Raw genomic sequence first — 21279 nt, forward strand, 5'->3', positions numbered from 1 at the left:
CTAGTGCTGCATTCGAATGCTTTTTCTCATCTTATTGTTTTAATTTAAATACTGTGGTTTATAAAGTTGCTCATAACATAGTTGCTTCAGGTATTCAATGTTGCAGTAAGAATCCCACCACCAGTGTGATCTTCCCTAGCTCTGCCTTGCGGGCTCAATACTCTCGGTAGCTTGCCGGGCTCTCCGAGAGGGACGAAGGAATTGAACCTGTGTCGTTGGCATGCAAAGCAAACGCCCTACCCGCTGTGCTATCCTTCCAGCCCCCTTAGCAAGTAAAAACAAATTTACTTCATATTGGTTGTTCAAACAAATAGAATGATCAGAAAATGCATTAATACAACTCAATTGGTGATCATTGTTGTATCTCACTGTCACTGTCATCCCGTTGCTCATAGATTTGTTCGAGCGGGCACCAGCAACATCTCTCATTGTGAGACTTATTGTTACTGTTTTTGGCATATTAAATACGCCATGGGAAGCTTGCCAGACTCTGCCGTGCGGGCTCAATACTCTCGGTAGCTTGCCGGGCTCTCTGAGAGGGGAGGAGGAATCGAACACGGGTCGGCCGCGTGAAAGGCAAACGCCCTACCACTGTGCGATAGCCCAGTTGTATCTCACAACGCTGTTATTAAAAGTCATTGTCTCAGGATTTACTGGGCTGGCTGGTGCTGGTTAAGCCCCTGTGGTATTGTTTTTGTTCGTTGAGCTTGGTGGGCTTCAACACAACTTTCCCATCAAATTTGCTGTGCCCCTACTAGTATATCAGCAGGAGTATCAGATATTGCCCACTGGAAAATTTGGAGGTGTGGCGCTGGGCCATTTACATGCAAGAGGAAGTTAGGTGGGAGGAATTCTGGGCATATGCATCAGAGAGAGAAATTAGCCCACCCCATTTTCCAAAAAGGTCACAGAGTTTTCAATCCAGAGACCCTATAGATCGAGTTTTGATAGTCCAACAATGGTAGACATCAGTAGTCACAGTGACTATTAGAGTATTACTGTGTTTGGAATTGAGGCTGCTGTCATAAATCACAGACTGTATTTCAAATAAACTCCCTTTGAAATAAACAGAAAAAAATTACTTGTAAACTTTTATAGCCCTCTAAGTCAAATGACCTTTTAGATATGCTGAGTTAAAGAAGACTAGTAAAAATAACTTTGCTTGCTTCCTTTGACTTTTTTATGTAGCGGCTGAAAATTCTCAATTGTGTATGATGCACACATATTTAAACTGGGCAGCACTGGCTTAGAAGAAAAACATCTCTTGGTCTTAAATGTAAAAAGTCAATGTCTTACTTCTATAAAAGACATATAATTGCTATTTGTTCATACAGAAGTCTCCCAATCAAGAAAAAGAAGAGCAAGAATATCATAGTTTTGCAATCCTAACCAAATAAATAAAAAGAAACAGTAAGAATCCCATAAATATGGAGGCTAGCTGGTGTTTTGTGATTCTTCTAGTTAAAGAACTAACATACACTTATGAAATAGTGTTTCCTCTAAATCAAAATGAATTGGAATCAAGATCTCTCAGTCTCATTCTACTAAAACTGAGTGTAGATAACTGCTTGCTCTCCGGGGCTGGAACGTCCACTTGGGTACCGCAGCCACACTTCAGGTCCCACCCAGTACACTCAGGCCCCACACAGTACACTCAGACCCCACACAGTACACTCAGGCCCCGCACAGTACACTCAGGCCCCTCACAGTACACTCAGGCCCCTCACAGTACACTCAGGACCCGCACAGTACACTCAGGCCCCGCACAGTACACTCAGGCCCCACCCAGTACACTCAGACCCCGAACAGTACACTCAGACCCCGCACAGTACACTCAGCACAGTACACTCTGACCCCGCACAGTACACTCAGACCCCGAACAGTACACTCAGGCCCCGCACAGTACACTCAGGCCCCGCACAGTATACTCAGACCCCACACAGTACACTCAGGCCCCACACAGTACACTCAGACCCCGAACAGTACACTCAGGCCCCGCACAGTACACTCAGGCCCCACCCAGTACACTCAGACCCCGAACAGTACACTCAGACCCCGCACAGTACACTCAGTACCGTATACTCAGACCCCGAACAGTACACTCAGGCCCCGCACAGTACACTCAGGCCCCGCACAGTATACTCAGACCCCGCACAGTACACTCAGGCCCCACACAATATACTCAGGCCCCACACAGTACACTCAGGACCCACACAGTACACTCAGGCCCCAATGTGTACACTCAGACCCCACACAGTACACTCAGACCCCGCACAGTACACTCAGACCCCACACAGTACTGGGTGCTGAGTGCATGCCTACTCCACACCGAGTGTGATTGACAAAATTGCCGCAAACAGAGTCAAATAGCCCACGGGCCCAAAAACGCCTAGGTCAGGTATGGGATTGTAAGTGCCACCATCTCAACAAAGTTAGAGAAAAATTCTGAAAAAGTGATTTTAGAAAGATTTACTTAATTGGAAAGTAAGAAATTTCCTCAATAATTTGAAAGTGGTAACAAAAGTTAAACTCAAACTCTGTTTTTGAAAAAAAAAAACTAAAATAAACCTAAAATTGATGAGATGGAAAATAAAATCAGGGCTGGGGCAATATTAGTGTGGGCAGGGTGTCCGGATTCAATTTCCAGGATACCATAGGGTCTCCCAAGCTCTACCACGAGTAATTCCTGACTGCAGAGCCAAGAGTAACCCACTCACACCTCAGATGTGGTCAGAAAACAAAAACTAAAGCAAAAAAAAAGAAAAGAAAAGAAAATCAGTGAACAAGATAAGTAACCCCCAAAAGCTGATCCTATAATATGGCAAAAATAAAAAGATCAATGGGGTATGTGGGGGGGGCGGGGGGGTTTCAGAGGAGAACTACAAAAAAGAAAAAAACTTCATGAGATTAAGAGAATCTTGTTGAATTTAGCTAATATTTAAAGTCACTTAATAATTTTTATTTTTGTTTGAAAAAACAAATTTTTCTCAAATTACTCAAATCACTTACTCAAATTCATTTTAAAAGCTATTACTGGACCAGGGAGATATTTTCAAAGGTTGAATATATGCAGTGCCTGCAGGACACCCAGATTTGATCTCTGGCATCACACAGTGCCCTAAATATGATTGGGGACTTCCAAGAACTGACCGATAGAACTGACCCATAATAGCCCCTGAGAACCTCTGGGTACGGCCCAAACCAAAAAAAGAGAAAAAAGGCTATTAGATAATTACACAGCATGAAACTGGAAAAGGAAAGCTAAAATGCCATAGTGATTTACAAATATATGTATGTGTATATATATACATATATATGCTGTATTTATTTTAGCGAATAATTCTAAACAAATATAAATAGCACTATATATTTATATCACAAAGAATAATTCATGTATATATCTGACTCACCCCCCCAAAAAAACACATCCTCATGCACCTTCACATTTATTTAAATATTAAAAGGAGTCATTCATGATTGAATCTTATAGCACTCTGACTTAGAAATTTTTATAGAGGATATATTCTATATATTATAGCAAAAATTACTTGATGGTGATAATTACTACTATCATTTTGACTCGTACTGAAGTAAGATATTTCAACCATCCATTCCTATAAAGGAACCAAAATTTAGAAAAGGAGAAATAAAATAAGACTTATTTGCATTTAAAAATCAAACAAGTCTTATAAAATTGCTAATTAAAAATTAAGTTCACAGGAGTTTATAAGCATTAGAGCAATATACTGAAACAAATCTCACTTTTACATAAGATGAATAAAACTAATTTAAAAGAAAAACATTTTAAAATAGCAGAAAAAGCATAGGAAAAATAGAACATATTTTTCACAGTTAACAAAACAAGTTTAAGACACAGACACAAAAACTGAACTCAACATTAATTGCAAAGAGTGATGCAAATTAAAACCACAAGCTATGTTCTATACTATATTCTGGCTTTAAATTTGAAAAGACAGACAAGGGCCAGAGCCATAGTACAGCAGGTAGGGAGTTTGCCTTGCACACAGCTGGCTCGGGTTCAACCCCCGGCATCCCATATGGTCCACGAAGCACCACCAGGAGTAATTCCTGAGTGCAGAGCCAGGAGTAACCCCTGAAAATAGCTGGGGTTCAAAAAGCAAAAAGAAAAAAAAATGAAAAGACTAAAGAATTTTGAAGATAAGGAAAAGGTGAGATATTGAGATATTTATAAATATATATATTTGTATTCTAGAAGGAATATAAAATGATATGCCTGTGTAAAAACAATTTAAAAGTCTCTCTTAAAAATTTGAGCATAAACTTAATACAGGAGTTTACCAGGGAAATGAAGACATGGTTACACTATGACCCTATGATGTTTATTTCAGTATTTTACATTATAGCCAACACTGAGAAATAATCCAAACATCCAGGGCTAGGGAGGGAGTACAGCCAAACATTGCATGCACTTACTTTGCATGCACCAACCCAGGTTTAATCCCCAGTACTGTATCTGGTCCTCTGAGCACTAACAGGAGTGATCCCTGAGCACAGAGCCAGAGGCAACCCCTGAGTACTGCCAAGTGTGGCCCAGAAATCAAAGGGAAAAAAAATGAAGGAAGAATCCTAACATCTGAAAGTTAATGAATAGACAAAAAGAATGGTAGATCCATTTCTTAATTTTAAAATATAAGGTTACACTGCAAAAGTAAAATATAAACATCTTATAATGGTCTCAAATGATATAGAAAAAAAAATCTGACACTCTTGATTAAAAAAACATCTGACACATTTGATTAAAAAAAACAAACTATCCAATAGACTATCAGAATATTTTCTAAATCTGATAAAGGTATCTAGGAAAAAGTGACATCATATTAAAAGTGAATGACTGACTGCTTCCCCTCTAAGATCAGGAAGAATAATATTTGCAGGCTTACTCCATCTGTCATGTTAATAGGGAATGTAATATGACACAAAAGATAGATAAATCAAAGGCATTCATAAAGGAAAGAAATGAATCAAATTCCAGTAATAATAGAAGACATTATTGATTATGTAGAAAATATGATGCAATCTACAAAAAAAGTCTGTAGAACTAATCAATGAGTTTAACTTCAAAAAATATATATCAAAATAAAAATCAACTGTAGTTAAATAGACCAGAAATGAACAGAAGTAGATTCTTTGAAAAATATTTTAGGGGCTTGGGAGAGACACAAAGGACTGGAGCAAAGTCTTGCATACAGAAGAATCTGAGAGTGTTTCCCAGTACTGTACTTTGAGTACTGCTGGGTATAGCTGAGTGGCCCATCAAGACCACCAGGGTGGTGGGGGGATGAGGGGGACACACCACTGGGCTTCAGGAGGGCCCCATGGTCAGGCTCAAGTACTACACTGTCAAGCCTATGTAGACAGAGTATTGTCTGGAGTATCTCACTGGTCCCCCCAAAAGCAAAAGTTAAACTATTTTTGAAAAGATAAAATTACGTAAGGTAAGGACTAAATCTGATAAACTATGAAAAACTTGCAAAGTGAGAAGTGCAAAATAATTCTACTTTTGTTTTGGGATTGGGGCCATATCCAGCAATGCTCAGAGCTTACTTCTGACTCTTTACTTGGGGATCACTCCTGATGGGCTAAGGAGACCATAAAGGATGCTAGAGATCGAACCCCCACCAGCCCTGTGCAAGGCAAGTGCTTTACCCGCTGTACTATCACTCCAGCCCCGATATTTCTGATAGTAAGTATCTGTTGTGCCTTAATATAACAAATAAAATTCCACATTTAAGTTCTATCCAACAATACGTGTGAATTTTCAAAAACACATACCTGAAACTTTACATGCTATGAAGGAAGGAAGGAAGGAAGGAAGGAAGGAAGGAAGGAAGGAAGGAAGGAAGGAAGGAAGGAAGGAAGGAAGGAAGGAAGGAAGGAAGGAAGGAAGGAAGGAAGGAAGGGAGGGAGGGAGGGAGGGAGGGAGGGAGGAAGGGAGGAAGGAAGGAAGGGAGGGAGGGAGGAAGGAAGGAAGGGAGGGAGGGAGGGAGGGAGGGAGGACAAAAAGGGAGGGAGGGAGAAGAAAGGAAGGGTAGATGAAAGAAAGAAAGGAAGGGATGAATGGAGGTAAAGTGGGATGCAGGACAAGGAAAAAAGCAAAAAGAGGCATACTATGTTCAAAAGTCAGAGAATTGACAGAAAACTCATTAGAGTTCAAATAGGATTTATTCCAAAATTTATCCATGAACTAAACATAACCCCAACACAAATTTGAGCATGTTCTTTTTGGCAAAATTGATAAGACTATTCTAAAATTCATATGGCTACAGAAAGGAAATGAAGTAGACAAATCAAACTCAAACAGGACAAAATTAAAGGATAAACATGACATTCTTTCAAGAGGTCTTTTATAGCTAAGATATTGTGATAGTGCTATGCTGGCATAAAGATAACTATAAAATAATGAAACAAGATAGAGAAGATAGAGTCATACATGGTATTACATAGTATACATTCAATTGATTTCCTACCCTGGCGAAAATAGGAAGTCACTGGTTAAAAGATAATCTTAAAAAAAGAAAAATATCTTAGGACACTTAGATCTCCACGCTGAGTGGGGGGAAAATGTGATCTTTCAGAATATAACATTCTAGAAGTAAACACAGGGGGAATTCTTTGACTTTCAGTTAGGTGAGTATTTCTAAAAGAATAAATTTTAAAGTTGAATATCACCTAAATTAAAAATTGCTCAGGTGCCAAAAGAGATTAATACAAAGGGTCAGTGGTTTGCCTTGCACTCAGTCAAGGTGAAGTCTAACCCTGGCAACCCAGACCCAGGGGGTCTGAGCCCTGCCAGGAATAATCCCTGAATGTGGAGCCAGGAGTAAGCGCTGAGCACAGCCAGGTGTGACCCAAAACCCCCACCAGAGAAATTACTCTGCAATGAAAACACTGTTAATAAAATTAAGACAAGTTTGAAAGTAGGAGAAAGTCTTTACAAATCACAAATAAAGGGATTTGTATCTGATAGGAAAGTAATCTGAAAACTTTTTTTTTTCCCCCACGAAAGCAGAGGAATCTTATTAGAATTCCATATTCTTCCTATTTTCCCTATTTTGTACTGTTGAAAACTTCCAATCACTGTAAATGATGGGGCACTCCAATTCATGATACACTGCTTCGTTTTTCAAGCTTTATTTTACTAAAGCACCATGAATTACAAAGTTATTCATAGTTGGGTTTCTGATATGCAATATTCCATCACCAGTCCCACCACCAGTGTCCACTTCCCTCTACCAGTATTCCCAAATTCCCTCTTCAATATGAAAACAATCTAAGAAAGAAGCTAATATATTTCAACATAATTTATGAAATAAAGCATTAATAATTCAATCACATGAAAAGATGCTCAGAGACACAAATCATTGGTAATGTTAGTGAAATGCAAATAACATTTGAATAAGAAGCCACTACGCATCCATCCCAGTAAAACTAAAAAGAACAAGTATGCAATGAGAACTTACAGTGGTACAATAATCTGGGAAAATAGTATTTTATCTTGAAACAATATAGATCTAACATGTCATAAGAAGACATACAAATATTTCACAAAATTGGTGCAGATTTTTGGTAAAGACCCAAATTTTTCCCTGGAATAATCTATCACAAAATATTATTTGTTTCTAATTTAATCATAATGAAAAAAGACTACACTAAGACTCAGTTGAATTTTTCTCTAGTTTTATATTTTGTATGTGTTTAGAGTAAGATGCATTGCTATTTTACTCCCCAAAGTGGAAAACAATGCACCAAAAACAATTAAAATAATACAGTGAAAGACTCTGCCTGAGTAATATCTCTATTATTAATAGAGACACATGCATATATCTGGAATCATGTAATAAAACTTAACGCAAATGGTATCTAGCATAGTAATAGCATTAATAACTGATCAAGAAGACATTTATTATCTACAAAACCACCTGAAAAGTCAGCATAAACCAATCATCTAAAATAAAAACATATACTCACAATAGCACGTTCCTCTGAGTGGATTGCCAACATAGCGATTTTCAGAATCACATCTGTAGAAATTAAAAAGCTCATTTACTCTTAAACAACAAAATTCAAGTCTGTTTTTCTTTAAGCAAAATTGTAATTAAACTCTACATTTAAAAAGTCTTAAAAACTGCATCATTAAAAACTTTAAGGCTACACTATTGAAGTTCTAAAACAGCTTCTTTATAAGCATGAGTGACAAATACGCAAATAGAGAAGACAAATACACACCAGGTGATATTGCAAGGTGGAATAAGATTATAAATTTGGGGACATGTTTTTCCTTAATAATGCTGAAGGTGGTCCAGAGAGATAGTACCGGGGGGTTGGTGCTTGTCTTGTACATAGTCAATCATGTTTAGACCTCTTGGCAGCCCACATGGTTCCTGAGATGCCCGGAGTGATTCCTGAATAAGCCCTGAGCAGTCACGTGTGCTCAACCCCCAAAAATGCAGGAGGAATTGAAAGTCCAGATAAAGATTTTATGGACTTTTTAGGCAAAGGGATAAGTTCACAAAATTCATAACTCTACCTCATTTTCTAAATCCTGACATTCTGTGGATTAATATATTTTTCTTCAGTTTCAATGCCTGTGAACCCTCCATTTTTTAAAAAATAAATGTTCCCAAGTGTAGAATGAAAAACTGTTTTCTCTGCATTTTCCAATGCTAGCTTCTAAATTCATGTCAATAGTGTTACTGAAACATGAGCATTCAAATTCAGGAATTCTAAGTTTAATGTAACAAAATTATAGTTAACTATAACAGTGGGAAAAATCAAAATAATTTTAATAATTATTAAGTTTCTATTATTTTATCCCAGTCTCCAGAATTCAATCATAATGACACTAACTAGTGTCTAACAGGTTATTGTTTGGCTTTATACAATACTACTTCTTGGCACACTCTCCAAAATAAATTTAAAATAAAGATAAATACCAGTTAACTGAATAATGTAACTCAATATTTAAATTGTATGTGAAACATTCCAATTAAAAAAATAGTCTTTAGTTTTAGTAACTAATTGAACTGAGGAATAATTATATGCATACATAATTTAAGAAACTAGGTGACTAAAATAAGCTAAATAAAAAGGCACATTCAACATGCCTTTTTCAGACTTGTGCTTGCTAGCTTTTATATGCATGCAAAAGGAGTTAAAGGATAAATCTTTTCTACGCTACCTACAAAATTAAAGTAGAAAGATGTTAGTCCTTTAATACCACTGACTTTATCTCTGTGAAGCAAAGGCATTCTGGAGGCTAGGATTTTTTGTGACTTCTCCAAAATTGGTAGCAGCTCAAAATGCATAAAATAGAGCAGTGCTACAACTTTAGAAAAGAATCATGCTCATTCTTTTTGGGTTTCAAATCAGAGCCTGTTTCATTTCCCCTATATTATTGTTCCTTCTTTGTCTCATTAACTCCTATCACTTTTGTACTAAGTATATATATGCCAAAGGATTCATTTACATACACTGTTATAATTATGCTTTCCATCATAAAAATAAACCTGAATTCAGATCTCAAGACACCATTTCTCCCCCATTAGATCGCCAATTTTCCAAAACGTATCAATACGCTGTGCTTACAAGCCTGTGAGAAATAGGCATGCCGGGCACTGCTGGAGAGAATGCAGAAAGAGAGCCTTGTGGAAGACAAGCAAAAGGGCCCGCTAACAAAATGACAAGGGCATTTAGTCTTCAACCCAGAAAAATCCCTCTTCTGGTAAATCACATTAAAGAGAAACTCCCAATAAGATGCAAATACATGTGTGCACAAATATGTCCCCCACAGCACCATATGCAACATTGTAATACTGGAGGAAAATACCTAAATGTCCAAGTGTAAGAGAGGTGCTAAGGAATGTGGTACATACATGTGATGATACAAACACACATGATGGATTATGGTGTATGCACGTGATAGATTAACATGCGCCTCTAAACAAAAGCAAAGGAAAAGTGTGGAAGGTCCTTATAACCAGATATAAATACATCTACCAAGGCACTCACTTAGCAAAAATAAAAATATATTTATGTGTATACATAGTAGATAAAACAGATATTAAAATCCTGCATTGTAAATATGCACAAAAACATTTAAATAGCATTGCCCTTACTAAAAGAAATAAAGGAAAGATAAGTCAGAAAACGAAGTTTGCTACCTAGAGGAGAAAGGAGAAGAGGGGGAGTAATTTTTAATGCTTTCATCATTTGGAGTTTTTTGTTTTGCTAAGCTCAGGGCTAAGCTCAGAGCTTGCTGCTGGCTCTGTAATCAGGGGTCACTCCTGGCAGCTTATGTGGTTCTGAGAAACATCAAACCTGGTCAAGCCCCGTGTAAGTCAAGCCCATCACCTGATGTACTCTCTCTCTTACTAGTGCACTAGCCCTTCTGTCATTCTGAAAGGAAGTTCCTAGTCAACACATTGAAATTAGTATGAAAGCAAAGAATGGAAGCAGTTTAAGCAAAGTTAAAACAAAATGGAAAGGAACGAACCTGATAAACAGAACCTGAGGATGACATGCTGAATGTAGCCAGTCAGCAAGAAAGGGACAGATATAGAATGATCTCTCTCAGATGCGGGATTGCAAGGTATACAACCAGAGAGCAAGAAAGGACCAAGGGCAACATAACTGGAAACTGATCCACACAATTGAGTTGGGTTTGAGTGGGAGGGGAATGGGGGTCATTGTGGAAGGGAGGCGAGTACACTGGTGCTGAATGTGGTGCTGGAATTAAGTGCATGAGAAGCCATCCTTAACAGCATTATAAATCACCAAACCCAATAAATAAACATTCTAGAAGTCTTTACTTGCATTATTAAAATTATTCTAGAAAGTATATTTTCAGACCCAGATAATACAGAGGGTAAGTTCTGCCTTGCAACCAGGATTTGGCCCCTGGTATCACATAGTCCCCCGAGCCCCGCCAGGAATGACCCCTGAGCACAGAGCCAGAGCACTTCTGGGTATGTGCCCCTCCCCCATAAAAAATAGAAAGCACATTTTCTATATCTACGGGGACAGCTTGTCCTCGTAATCTGAAACCTCTTTAAGTACTTAATGCCGTGTAATATATAAATATTTAATACATAAATCTATGAACATTAATTTGAATGATTTGAAAAGCAACTGTATTTGTACTACTTTCCATAGTGCTAAGTAACAAATTACCATAAACTGAATGACTTTATTCAACACCTATTTGCTATGTTACAGTTCCTGGGGGTCGGGGCCTAGGCACAGCAGAGCTAGAAACTCCTGCTCAACCTGAGTAGAATGAAACCGTGGTGCCCTCTGGAACCGGGCTTCACCAGTAGGGCTATATCGGTGGCATGAGTTGGGGTCGTTAAGATCACATCAAAGGCTGGACTAGGAAACTGTCTGCTTCGACGCTCCCTCATAGAGATAGCAGAGTTAGAGCACAGTGATGGGAGTGACATGCCATCGCCTTTGCAAACTCATGTCACCAGGACAGCCGATAGGCTTTGGAATTTCTGTCTTAGATACAAACGACACACCCTGCTCACACCAAGGACAGTATGAATTCCAGAAAGAAGGGAGGGGCGTGGCCGGTTATGTGAGGGTCTGATTATCATTACTTGACTGTGACACACAGAAGTGCTTTTACTAAAAAAAAAAAAAGTGTAACTTTTGTTTCTTTGAAACATGAAAATAAGCCACTAATATAATTTATGTTATGAACAATTTAAGAGCTAAATTATTTGTCAGCCAGGAGAGTAAGGGTAAGACAAAGGCCAAGAGAAACAAGGAACTTCAGTAGGAAACTTGCTATTGTGGTGGGGGGAGGGAGGGAGAAGGGAACTCTGACAAGGGGGGGATGAAAAGGTGCAGAATTTTAAATAACTGCTTGCACCTCGCAGACCTTAACCACTGTATTGTCCTACCAAGGAGGCAAGTGTCACAGGAGGGCAACAGGACACTGCCAATGAGGCCCCAAAAGTTAATCAAATAATAATAATAATAATAATAATAGAAATGGAATCAAAATAATTGTGTTTAATTAGTAGTAGGAGTAAGTTAAAATTTTGCCTTCAAAATGAGAAACTATAAGAGACAGAAGATACAGCACACAAAATAAGAATGTAGTCTGAGAATGTATGCAATGTAAACTGGGAATCATAAAAACAACAAAGTGAAAATTCAATAACCAAAATTAATAACTTATGTAAGATTAATTTCTAGGATAGCAAATAAAAGAGAATTTTCGAGGCTTACTGAGGCACAAGCAATCTTAAACTTTAGGTCACCACCCTCCAACCCCCCAAATTGTTTAAACATGGCAGAGCATATCCACCGAGCCTGTGATTCTCACTCCTGATCATCTGCAAGGCTAATGCTCAGGTCAAGACCGAACCTGGATGAAACTCAACACACAAATTGCAACCAGGCCCTCAAACTCCTCATCACTCCCCAGATCTACTCAAACCTGATTTGACGGTGAACTTTGATGGAGCCTACAATAGCTCAACTGTGGCACTACTGACCTTGCCAAATACTTGCTCCTTGGGGTCAAAGGATAGTAAAGTGGGTAGGACGCTTACCTTGCACGTGGCCACCTGAGGCTATCATCAGCACTCCATAATGTCCCCCAAGCCCACCAGGAGTGATCCCCGAGCACAGAGGATAAATATAGAATAAACACAATCTCAAATCAAGTCCAGCTACACACTAATCATGATTTAAGGAAAATGATCTTATCTGCTCAAGAATCTGTTTGTTGAATCCTTTATGAATGCAATGAAATTCGGAGAACAACTAAGGTGTTAGAAAACAACTGCTTGATAAAGGTAAAAGGGCAAGTTTTTAAACATAAGTAATGAAAACTATTATCCTCATAGAAAAAAATTGAAATGAGAAAAATACAAAGGTTAATCGAGTACAACTGAAAATATAGATACCCAAAACACATCAACAAACACAGGCACCTGTGAAGCAGGAGAGCAGAGATACTCATAAGTGCATCTGTGCAGTTAGAAAGGAAAACAAAACTAGGATTATCAAATCTATGAAGTGAGATAAAATGATACTTTTAAGTGGCTCAGTATTAAATATTGATATAGCTACACTGCGCAAAGAATACAGCCACAGGAGGCAGAGAGATACTATAGGGGTTAACGTGCTTGCCTTGCATATTGCTTATCTCAGTTCAATCCCTGGTACCATACATAGACCCCTGAGCACTGCCAGGAGTGATCCGTGAGCACAAATCCAGGAATAATGCCTGAGACTGTGAGATATGACCACAACTCTACACATACACACACACACAAATACACACACGGTACACACATACACACACAAATATAGCCATAAACAGGAAGAAAGTATTTGTAGACCCACCTGAAAAATTACTATTATCTAAATGCGCATAAAGAACTCAAACATTTAAAAGGAGTTTTTAGACAGGTATCATTGGTTTACAAACTACACGTTTATATGTTTAAGGAATATTTTGTTAACACATCCTGGTCACAACCAAAGGGCTATTTAACTTCACAATAATGACCAAAAAAAATCCTTGAACAAACATTCTCTCTTGAACACATACCTCCCCCATGTCTCTAAATTTCTTTCAAAAAAATAACTACTTTGCATCACCAAAAAAGATAGAAAACAAACCTAATTTTAAAAAATAGGTCAAAAGCAGACTCTTCACATAAAGGATACACAGATGGCAAGTGAGCAGATGAAAAGATGCTACCCATCAGAAAATTTCAAATAAAAACAACATGAGGTAACACAACAGAATTATTAGAGTAGCCCAAATCCATAACACTCACAACACCAAATGCTAAAAAGCATGGAGAATGTAAACTATAATGAATGCCACATTCAATGCTGGTGGAGATACAAAAATGGTCAACCACTTTATAACTATTTTGTCAGATTCCCATAAAACCCATCATACTCTTAAATATGATCCAAATATGATCCAGCAATCATGTTTCTTCAGAAATTACCCAAAGCCAGTGAAAACTTGTGTCCACACACACAAAAAAAATTGGGAATTAAAAACTGAACCAGGTACATGAATGCTTTTGGCAGTTTTGTTCATGATGGTCAAAATCGACAAGCAGTCAAGATGTCCTTTCGTCCATTCATCTGTCCATTTTATGCACAGATGAATAAAATGTGGAACTTCCTGGCAACTTCAGCACTAAAAATACATGTTGCCAAACTGTTAAAAGACACAGATGAAATGCAAATGTATATTGCTAAGAGAAAGAAACCGATCTGTACCCTCTACAATTCCAACTCTGCATGAGCCGTATGAAAAAGGAAAACCTACAGACAGTAAAAAAGATCAATAACAATTATTGCCATAAATTAGAAAGGAGGGAGGGATGAACAGGAGAAGCACAGAATACTTGATACAGTAAAACTTTCTGTGATACTGTAATGATTCATGGAAGTCAAAATTCAAATTTAAACTCTGAACTTAGGAGGATGATGATGATGATGATGGTGATGATGATGCTGATATAGATTCATAAACTGCAGCAACAATATTACTCTGGTGAGGGCTATCAATGAAGGGAAGTTATGTGTGTAGGCAGGGGATAGGCGAGTAAATTACCATATTGGGGATATGGTGCTGCCAGCAGGTAAACCTGTAGCCGCTTGCCTCCACAATCCAAAATCACCACCAGACCTCTGGCCTGACTCCAACATCTCTTGGCAGACCTCACCAAGATATAATCTGCCGAAAATTCAGGTATGTGGGTTTTGTGACTCAAATCTCCAGACTTTCTCGGAGTTGGTATGGGCTACCTCCCCGCTATTTCCAATACTCATGGAAGCACTGGCAGTCACCCCCATGAACCAACTCCAGCGCCGCCATGTAAGCTCTGCTACTGGCCTTGCTTCAGAGATCCATAAATAAATCTTAAAAGGGATAAAAATCCTCAGTTAATCCCAGACCCATGCATGGCTAAACAGTGGGAGGAAATCAGAGTGGGGCAGGTTGGCCTGGTGCCTGCCCAAAGCTGGGCTCCCGGCAGCCTCTTGTTCGCACAATCCAAAATCACCACCATACCTCTGGCCTGACTCCGCATGTCAAGATGGACCTCGCCGAGACATAATTTGTTTAACGTTCTGGTATGCGAGTTTTGTGACTGAAATCTCCAGGCTTTCTCAGAACTGGGGTGAGCCACTATCCCCCCCACCTCCCTGTACTTCCAAATGCCTTGGCAGTCACATCCACACCCCAAAGTGTCCATCCAGTTAAAAAGCTACTCCAGCTTTACTGTCTGATAAAAATACCGAATGCCCTGAACAAACACCATGACCTCTTAGCACCTGTGTTGCAAACCTTAATGCACAAAAGGAAAAGGAGAGAGAGAGAGAGCAAGAAGGAAAGTACCTCCCATAGAGGCAGGCTGGGGTGGGGGATGGGGTGTTGGGGAATAATGGTAGGGAAACAGAGAACATTGGTGGTGGGAAATGTACACTGGTTAGAGGGAAGGGTGTTGGATCATTGTATGACTGAAACCCAATTATGAACACTTTATTACCGTTACGGTCTATCTTGTGGATATTCAATTTAAAAAAATTTAAAGTAAGAAATATGAGCATCTTTTTTTAAGAGCTAAGATTTACAAAAGGAGTCAATAAAAAGAATTTTAAGATGACATCATTTTATATATTTGAAAATAAAGGTAAAATCTAAAAATAATTACTGAATAAAAAAGAAGATTAAAATTGCTGAAAATATTTAAAAATTATGGATACCTAAAAGGACATATCACACTAAAGGAATTAATACTGGGACTGGAAAGACAGGACAGCAAATAGGGAGGGTGCTTGTCGTGACAACAGCCTACCCGGGTTCAATCCCAAGCAACCCATATGGGGCCCATAGCCCACCAGGAGTGATCCCTGAGCACAGAACCAGAGCCAGGAGTAAGCCTTGAACACAGCCAGATGTGGCCCCAAAACAAAAACAAATAAAAGAATTAAATCAAGCAAATCCAAACTATACAGACAGCAATTAATCTGAAACAGAATAGAGCACAAGCTTTTATAATTATGTATAATTATAAAACTATTGTTGCAATTATGAAGAATTAATTTTGAGATTTATATAATTATTCCCCCAAAATCAATAATTTTTCTATCCAAAGAACATTAAATTGTATTTAACTAACACAAAATCTTGTACAACAGAACACAGATAAAAAAAAATAAAAGCGTGATGTACAGTTCACAAATATCACTGATAGATTCACTGACAAGAACTGAAATTGTTTTCATTCTTGAAATAGTGTCTTAATTCTACTTTTCCCAATTATCCTTAATAGAGGAATGATGAATAAATCATTGGCAAAGAGCACAGGAATTTCAGTTAAAGAAAACCTACTTCAATGCTAATTAGAGTGTGACCTTAAACAAATTCTCTTTTGGATGTTTCAATTTCTTTTACAATAAAATGAGAATATCAATATTCCCTTACTTCATGGAATTGCTGTAAACCCAAGTGTTCTGCCCTTAGACAGCCATTTTGTCGGGCTCAAATTACACTAACTCTGATTATGACGACTTCAATAATGATGGCAGTGAAGAGGAGAAAAAAACAGTAACAAAAATAGAAAGGACATTATATTTGCATCTGCCAAATGTCAAAGCAAGACCAAAAAATTATCTTAGGAAGATTCCAATGAACTACTTTCAATCATTTATCCTTTTTCCCTAGAAACAAAAATCCTAAACTGTACCACACAGACACTACACACGGCAAGAAAGCACACAGAAATGAATCAAACTGACACACAAGTGTATAACAGCAATTCATCTTATAACACACGCATTTGAAATGCAGCCCCATCCTGATAAAACATACACAGATATATTTTCTGCATTAAAATACTGAAACTTGCAACAATTTATTTCTTCATATAAGGTTAAGTTTAAAAATACCAGGAAACTATTTTATCTTCTGATATTTCAAGATAACTTTTCATAATAAATAAAGACTGACCAAAAAAAAAGTTTCCCTTATTCTCCCTTTCTTTGGCATCTATATTATATTTTATACTTTTCTGCAATTCAGAATTATTATATCCTACATCCTAATTGACAGTCTATTTGTTACTGTGTACTTTTTTATTACTGATAATCCAAACAAGTCTATGAGTATCGAGACTCCTTCTGACCATATACACTTGAAACCTCTTTGTTATTTCGGCTATCAATGTCAGATTGTATCATGCTTACAGTTTCTAAAGAGATAGGCTTCAATAAGAATAGATAATTGTATCTCTAATGAGAGATTAAAAAGTGCCACTGTTTTAAGAGATGAATAAGATTCTAAGGACAAAATGACCCTGAGTAGCTCTCAGACTGTTTAGGGACCAAATTCTAAATGGTGGATACTTATAACTCGATTAAAGTTACTTAAATGAAACCATAGTGAATGAGGATATCAAGCCATTGCCAAGGGAACCGTAATTACTCGAGAAAGGGAATGCTAACTCCTCAAACAATACAGCCCCTAATATTTTAGTTCTACACAACGTAAGTCTAGTTTTAAGGCCAGGTGTGTTTACTGGAGGGGTCTTGCTCCATGCAGATTTCTAGGGACTGGGCTGCAATCTTCAAGGTCCTCATCTTCCTCTGTCTTTCACTGTGGTATAGGAAGGACAGCCTGAGGCACAAGGAGATTTCTTAGGAGCCTGGAGTGGTGGGTCCTGCTTATGACTCTTGGTGAGAACCCAATTACATTACCTCCAGCCTAACTCAACCAAACTGTAAAACTGTAACAGAATCTAGGAAATTAAGACATGTATGTCCAGAAAGTTTCCCAAATTGACAAGGAAATGAAACTCAATCTAATACAGGAGGGCGATCTGTTTTGTTGGCTTAGCAAGACTGATGGCAGATTTAAGTCAGAAGAACACTCTTACAGACCCAGAGTTTAAAAGTCAGGAACAAAGACTCAAAAAAGAACTTAATGACTTGGCCTTGGGGGAAAAAAATATATATTTTTCTCAAGTTGAGCTTCTTACCAGGAAAATACATGTCTGAAGGAAAGGTTTTTGAACTCCTTAAACCTGGGTTCAGAGAACAAGCATCAATTGAATTCTACCATGTTTTCCGAACTGATATTCCGAGGTTTATGGCTTTTGGCACTGCCTTCTAGCCTTAAACAAGCAAAGGAGATCCTCCAGTACCTAAGAAATATTTAAGAAGCAGGTATCAGGGCTGCTAGGGCCATTAGTACCCATAAACTATGCCATGTCACCAGGACTGCAGTGGGACAAGGTCCACGCATGGTGGAAAGACATTCAAGGATTGTTTCTCCCTGAAACAAGACAACGACCTGTCGCCCCGTCCCTCCCCTACAATTCTTGGAATCAATGTATTTACATATGTGCATTGAGGTTGATCTGTATGTTTAGTCCTGAGAGTTCCAGAAAAATGATGATTGGAGACTCGGCCCTTGCAAAAAATGCAACAGGATATAAACTACCTGAGTCTGTGAGGAAATTTATGAATGTGAATTAACATTTACACAAACCGAACAATGCGTTAGGCAACCAGAAAGTGGAAGACAAAATAGAAATTAAAATGCACTCTACAGGTCCCTAATTAAGAGGAGTGTAGCACCTACTATAATGACTAAATATATGACACACTGGACCTTTGGCAAAAAAATAAGGCGCAGCAGGCCATTGTGGTGTTTGTTAACTATAAAATAAAAAGTTGATGCTTTAAGGTAAATCAAAACCTGGAATCATTGGTGGGAAAAGAGTTGGTTACAGTTTAATGAGAAAGGACAAAGGGACCCGGATATCCTGAAAGCCTTAAAAAGTGTCCTAGGATATGGAACGAAAATTATTGAAAATATAGTTAGATACAAATCAATGTCTAATGAACCCTTTGTTCTAATTTGGCACAATTTATGAGTTGTATTTGTGAACCCTGCATGCTATGCTTGAGCACTGTCACTGTCATCCCATTGCTCATCGATTTCTTCGAGCGGGCACCGGTAACGTCTCTCAATGTGACTTATTGTTACTGTTTTTGGCATATCCAATACGCCACGGGTAGCTTGCCAGGATCTGCCATGCAGGCGCGATACTCTTGGTAGCTCTCCGAGAGGGGCGGAGGAATCAAACACAGGTCAGCTGCATGAAAGGCGAACGCCCTACCGCTGTCCTATCGCTCCAGCCCATGCTTGAGCAACTTATTTTTAATTCTGTGCAACCACAACAAGTGCAACAGAAAGTTTGCCTAATCTCCTGCTGTAATAAAGACATAAGTTAGGTGCATACACAGAAAATGAATATAAATATAGACACAAATGGAATAAAGCAGAGATCTCCTTCAACCCTGAAAAAGTTTGTTCGTGTTCTTCCGCCGACTCCACCAAGCCCACTTTCAGGGGTCCTGAATGTTTGCCACGGCTGTCTGCGGCAAAACTAATAGTCTGATATGCAGTTACAAGAGTAAGAAGCAAAAATGATCTGAAAATACTAACAACACTTAGTGTTAACATCTGAAAACTATTTTCACCCGTCACCTATCCAATTCTGTCTATGAGGGGAATAATATACGTGCAATTTTTATTTAGGGGGAAGAAAAAAATACTGCTAGGGACCACACCTGGCAGTACTTGGTGCTTAGTCCTGGCTCTGTACTCAGGGATCAGACTGGTGGTGCTCGAGGACCATCTGTAGTACCAGGAATTCCTGTACTACCACTCTGACCCACAACTGTTGTTCTATGAAAAGGCAGACTGTCCATCAGATCATTCCTCCACACTGTATAACAACAATATAGATTAAAACATGAAGATAAAAGGTTGTCGTTTTTCCCCATTCACAATATAGAAAATGTCATAGAAAATAACAAAGCAAAGACACAAAACAAACAAACAAAGATGCATTCATTAGGAGAAACAAAGATACATTTTTTTCTGCATTTGCCTTATAAAGCTCTTCCTACCTGCCAAAACTAGTCTAGAAAGGAAAGTTGGGGCCAGAGAGATAAGATAACAGGTAATGCATGTACTTTGCAGACAGTCGACCCAGGTTTGATCTCTAGTACTCTATGGTAGCCTGAGCCCTGCCAGGAATTATCCCTGAGCACAGAACCAGGAGCAAATCCTGAGCACAGCCAGGTATGGCACAAAACCCAAAGAAATGAATAAAATAAATAGAAAAGAAAGTTTGATCTTCCCAAAATGGGAAAAATAATTTAAATTACCCTCTGCCTCCCCCACCACAAAATAAAATAAAAAGATCAGGTAAAACAAAATGGCAGAAATTAAATATTGAAATTATTTACCGGGAGGGTTTCCAATTGCTTTCACTAGCACTCTGACAAGTGTTCCCAACAGCCTCTCACACAGTCTTAACTGGGACTTGCATCACATATCTTTTTCCAATCTACCTTCCATTTTCTGTTGCCTCAGAAATTATGTAATCTCCAAGGTCTTTTGAGGACCAGAAATTGAAAGTATGCCTTGACAAGTGGTAAGATTGCAAGACAAAAAATATATTTTCTATGACATTTCATCACAATCCTGCCCATATTTTAACCTCGAGAATTATTCTGGCACAACACCTACAAATAAATTCTAGCTCATATCTGAAAATATATTTTTCATTTCTTCCATTTCAACACCTGTTATTTGTCTTGGCACCAGAATTCTAACTTGATTTAAAACCCTGCTGGGTCCAGAGTACCGGAGAAACCTGGAGGGGAGAGACTTCTTCCACTTGGCCCTTTCTACCTGGTGGCTCATCGGCCACCGGCCAGAAGTCAAATTTGGGACTCTGCATTAGCTCAACATCTTCACTCCAAATCGGGCAAGAGAAATGATCACTGAGAGCTTGTATCTTCACCTGCTCCAAGAACAGATTCAGATCATTTACCACCCGATCTCCCCAAGTTCCCACTCTAACACTGAGGCCATGGCTACTGGTCATCATCAAAATGCCGTGTGCATTATCTTATCTAATAATCAAACCCCCAAAGGTCTAGTGGCACTGTTTTAACTTCACTGATAAATTAATGTTGTCCCTTGTCTGTCTAAAATGACTTGAGCTTCACATTGTGTATCAGACACGATTTTATTAACTTCCATAAAAATTTAGATATTTTTCTGGCAATTAGAAGTAGGTTGGATGAGATCTAATGCAGGGCTGATCAGAAACATGTTCTTATTTGACTTGTCCTATGCAAGAAATTTTTTATCCAATGATGGACCCATGG

General features: G+C 38.4%; 1 protein-coding gene across 1 annotated transcript in view; it reads right to left on the reverse strand.

Moving 5' to 3' along the window:
• Positions 1 to 21279, reverse strand: part of ATRNL1 (attractin like 1) — a 749151-nt gene that overhangs the window by 508824 nt on the left and 219048 nt on the right. Inside the window, exon 21 of the mRNA XM_055118743.1 lies at positions 8011 to 8063. Coding sequence (XP_054974718.1) covers positions 8011 to 8063 — 53 coding nt within the window. The remainder of the gene's footprint in view (positions 1 to 8010; positions 8064 to 21279) is intronic.

Source organism: Sorex araneus, chromosome 11 (genome assembly GCF_027595985.1).
Source record: "Sorex araneus isolate mSorAra2 chromosome 11, mSorAra2.pri, whole genome shotgun sequence".
NCBI classification, from domain to species: domain Eukaryota; kingdom Metazoa; phylum Chordata; class Mammalia; order Eulipotyphla; family Soricidae; genus Sorex; species Sorex araneus.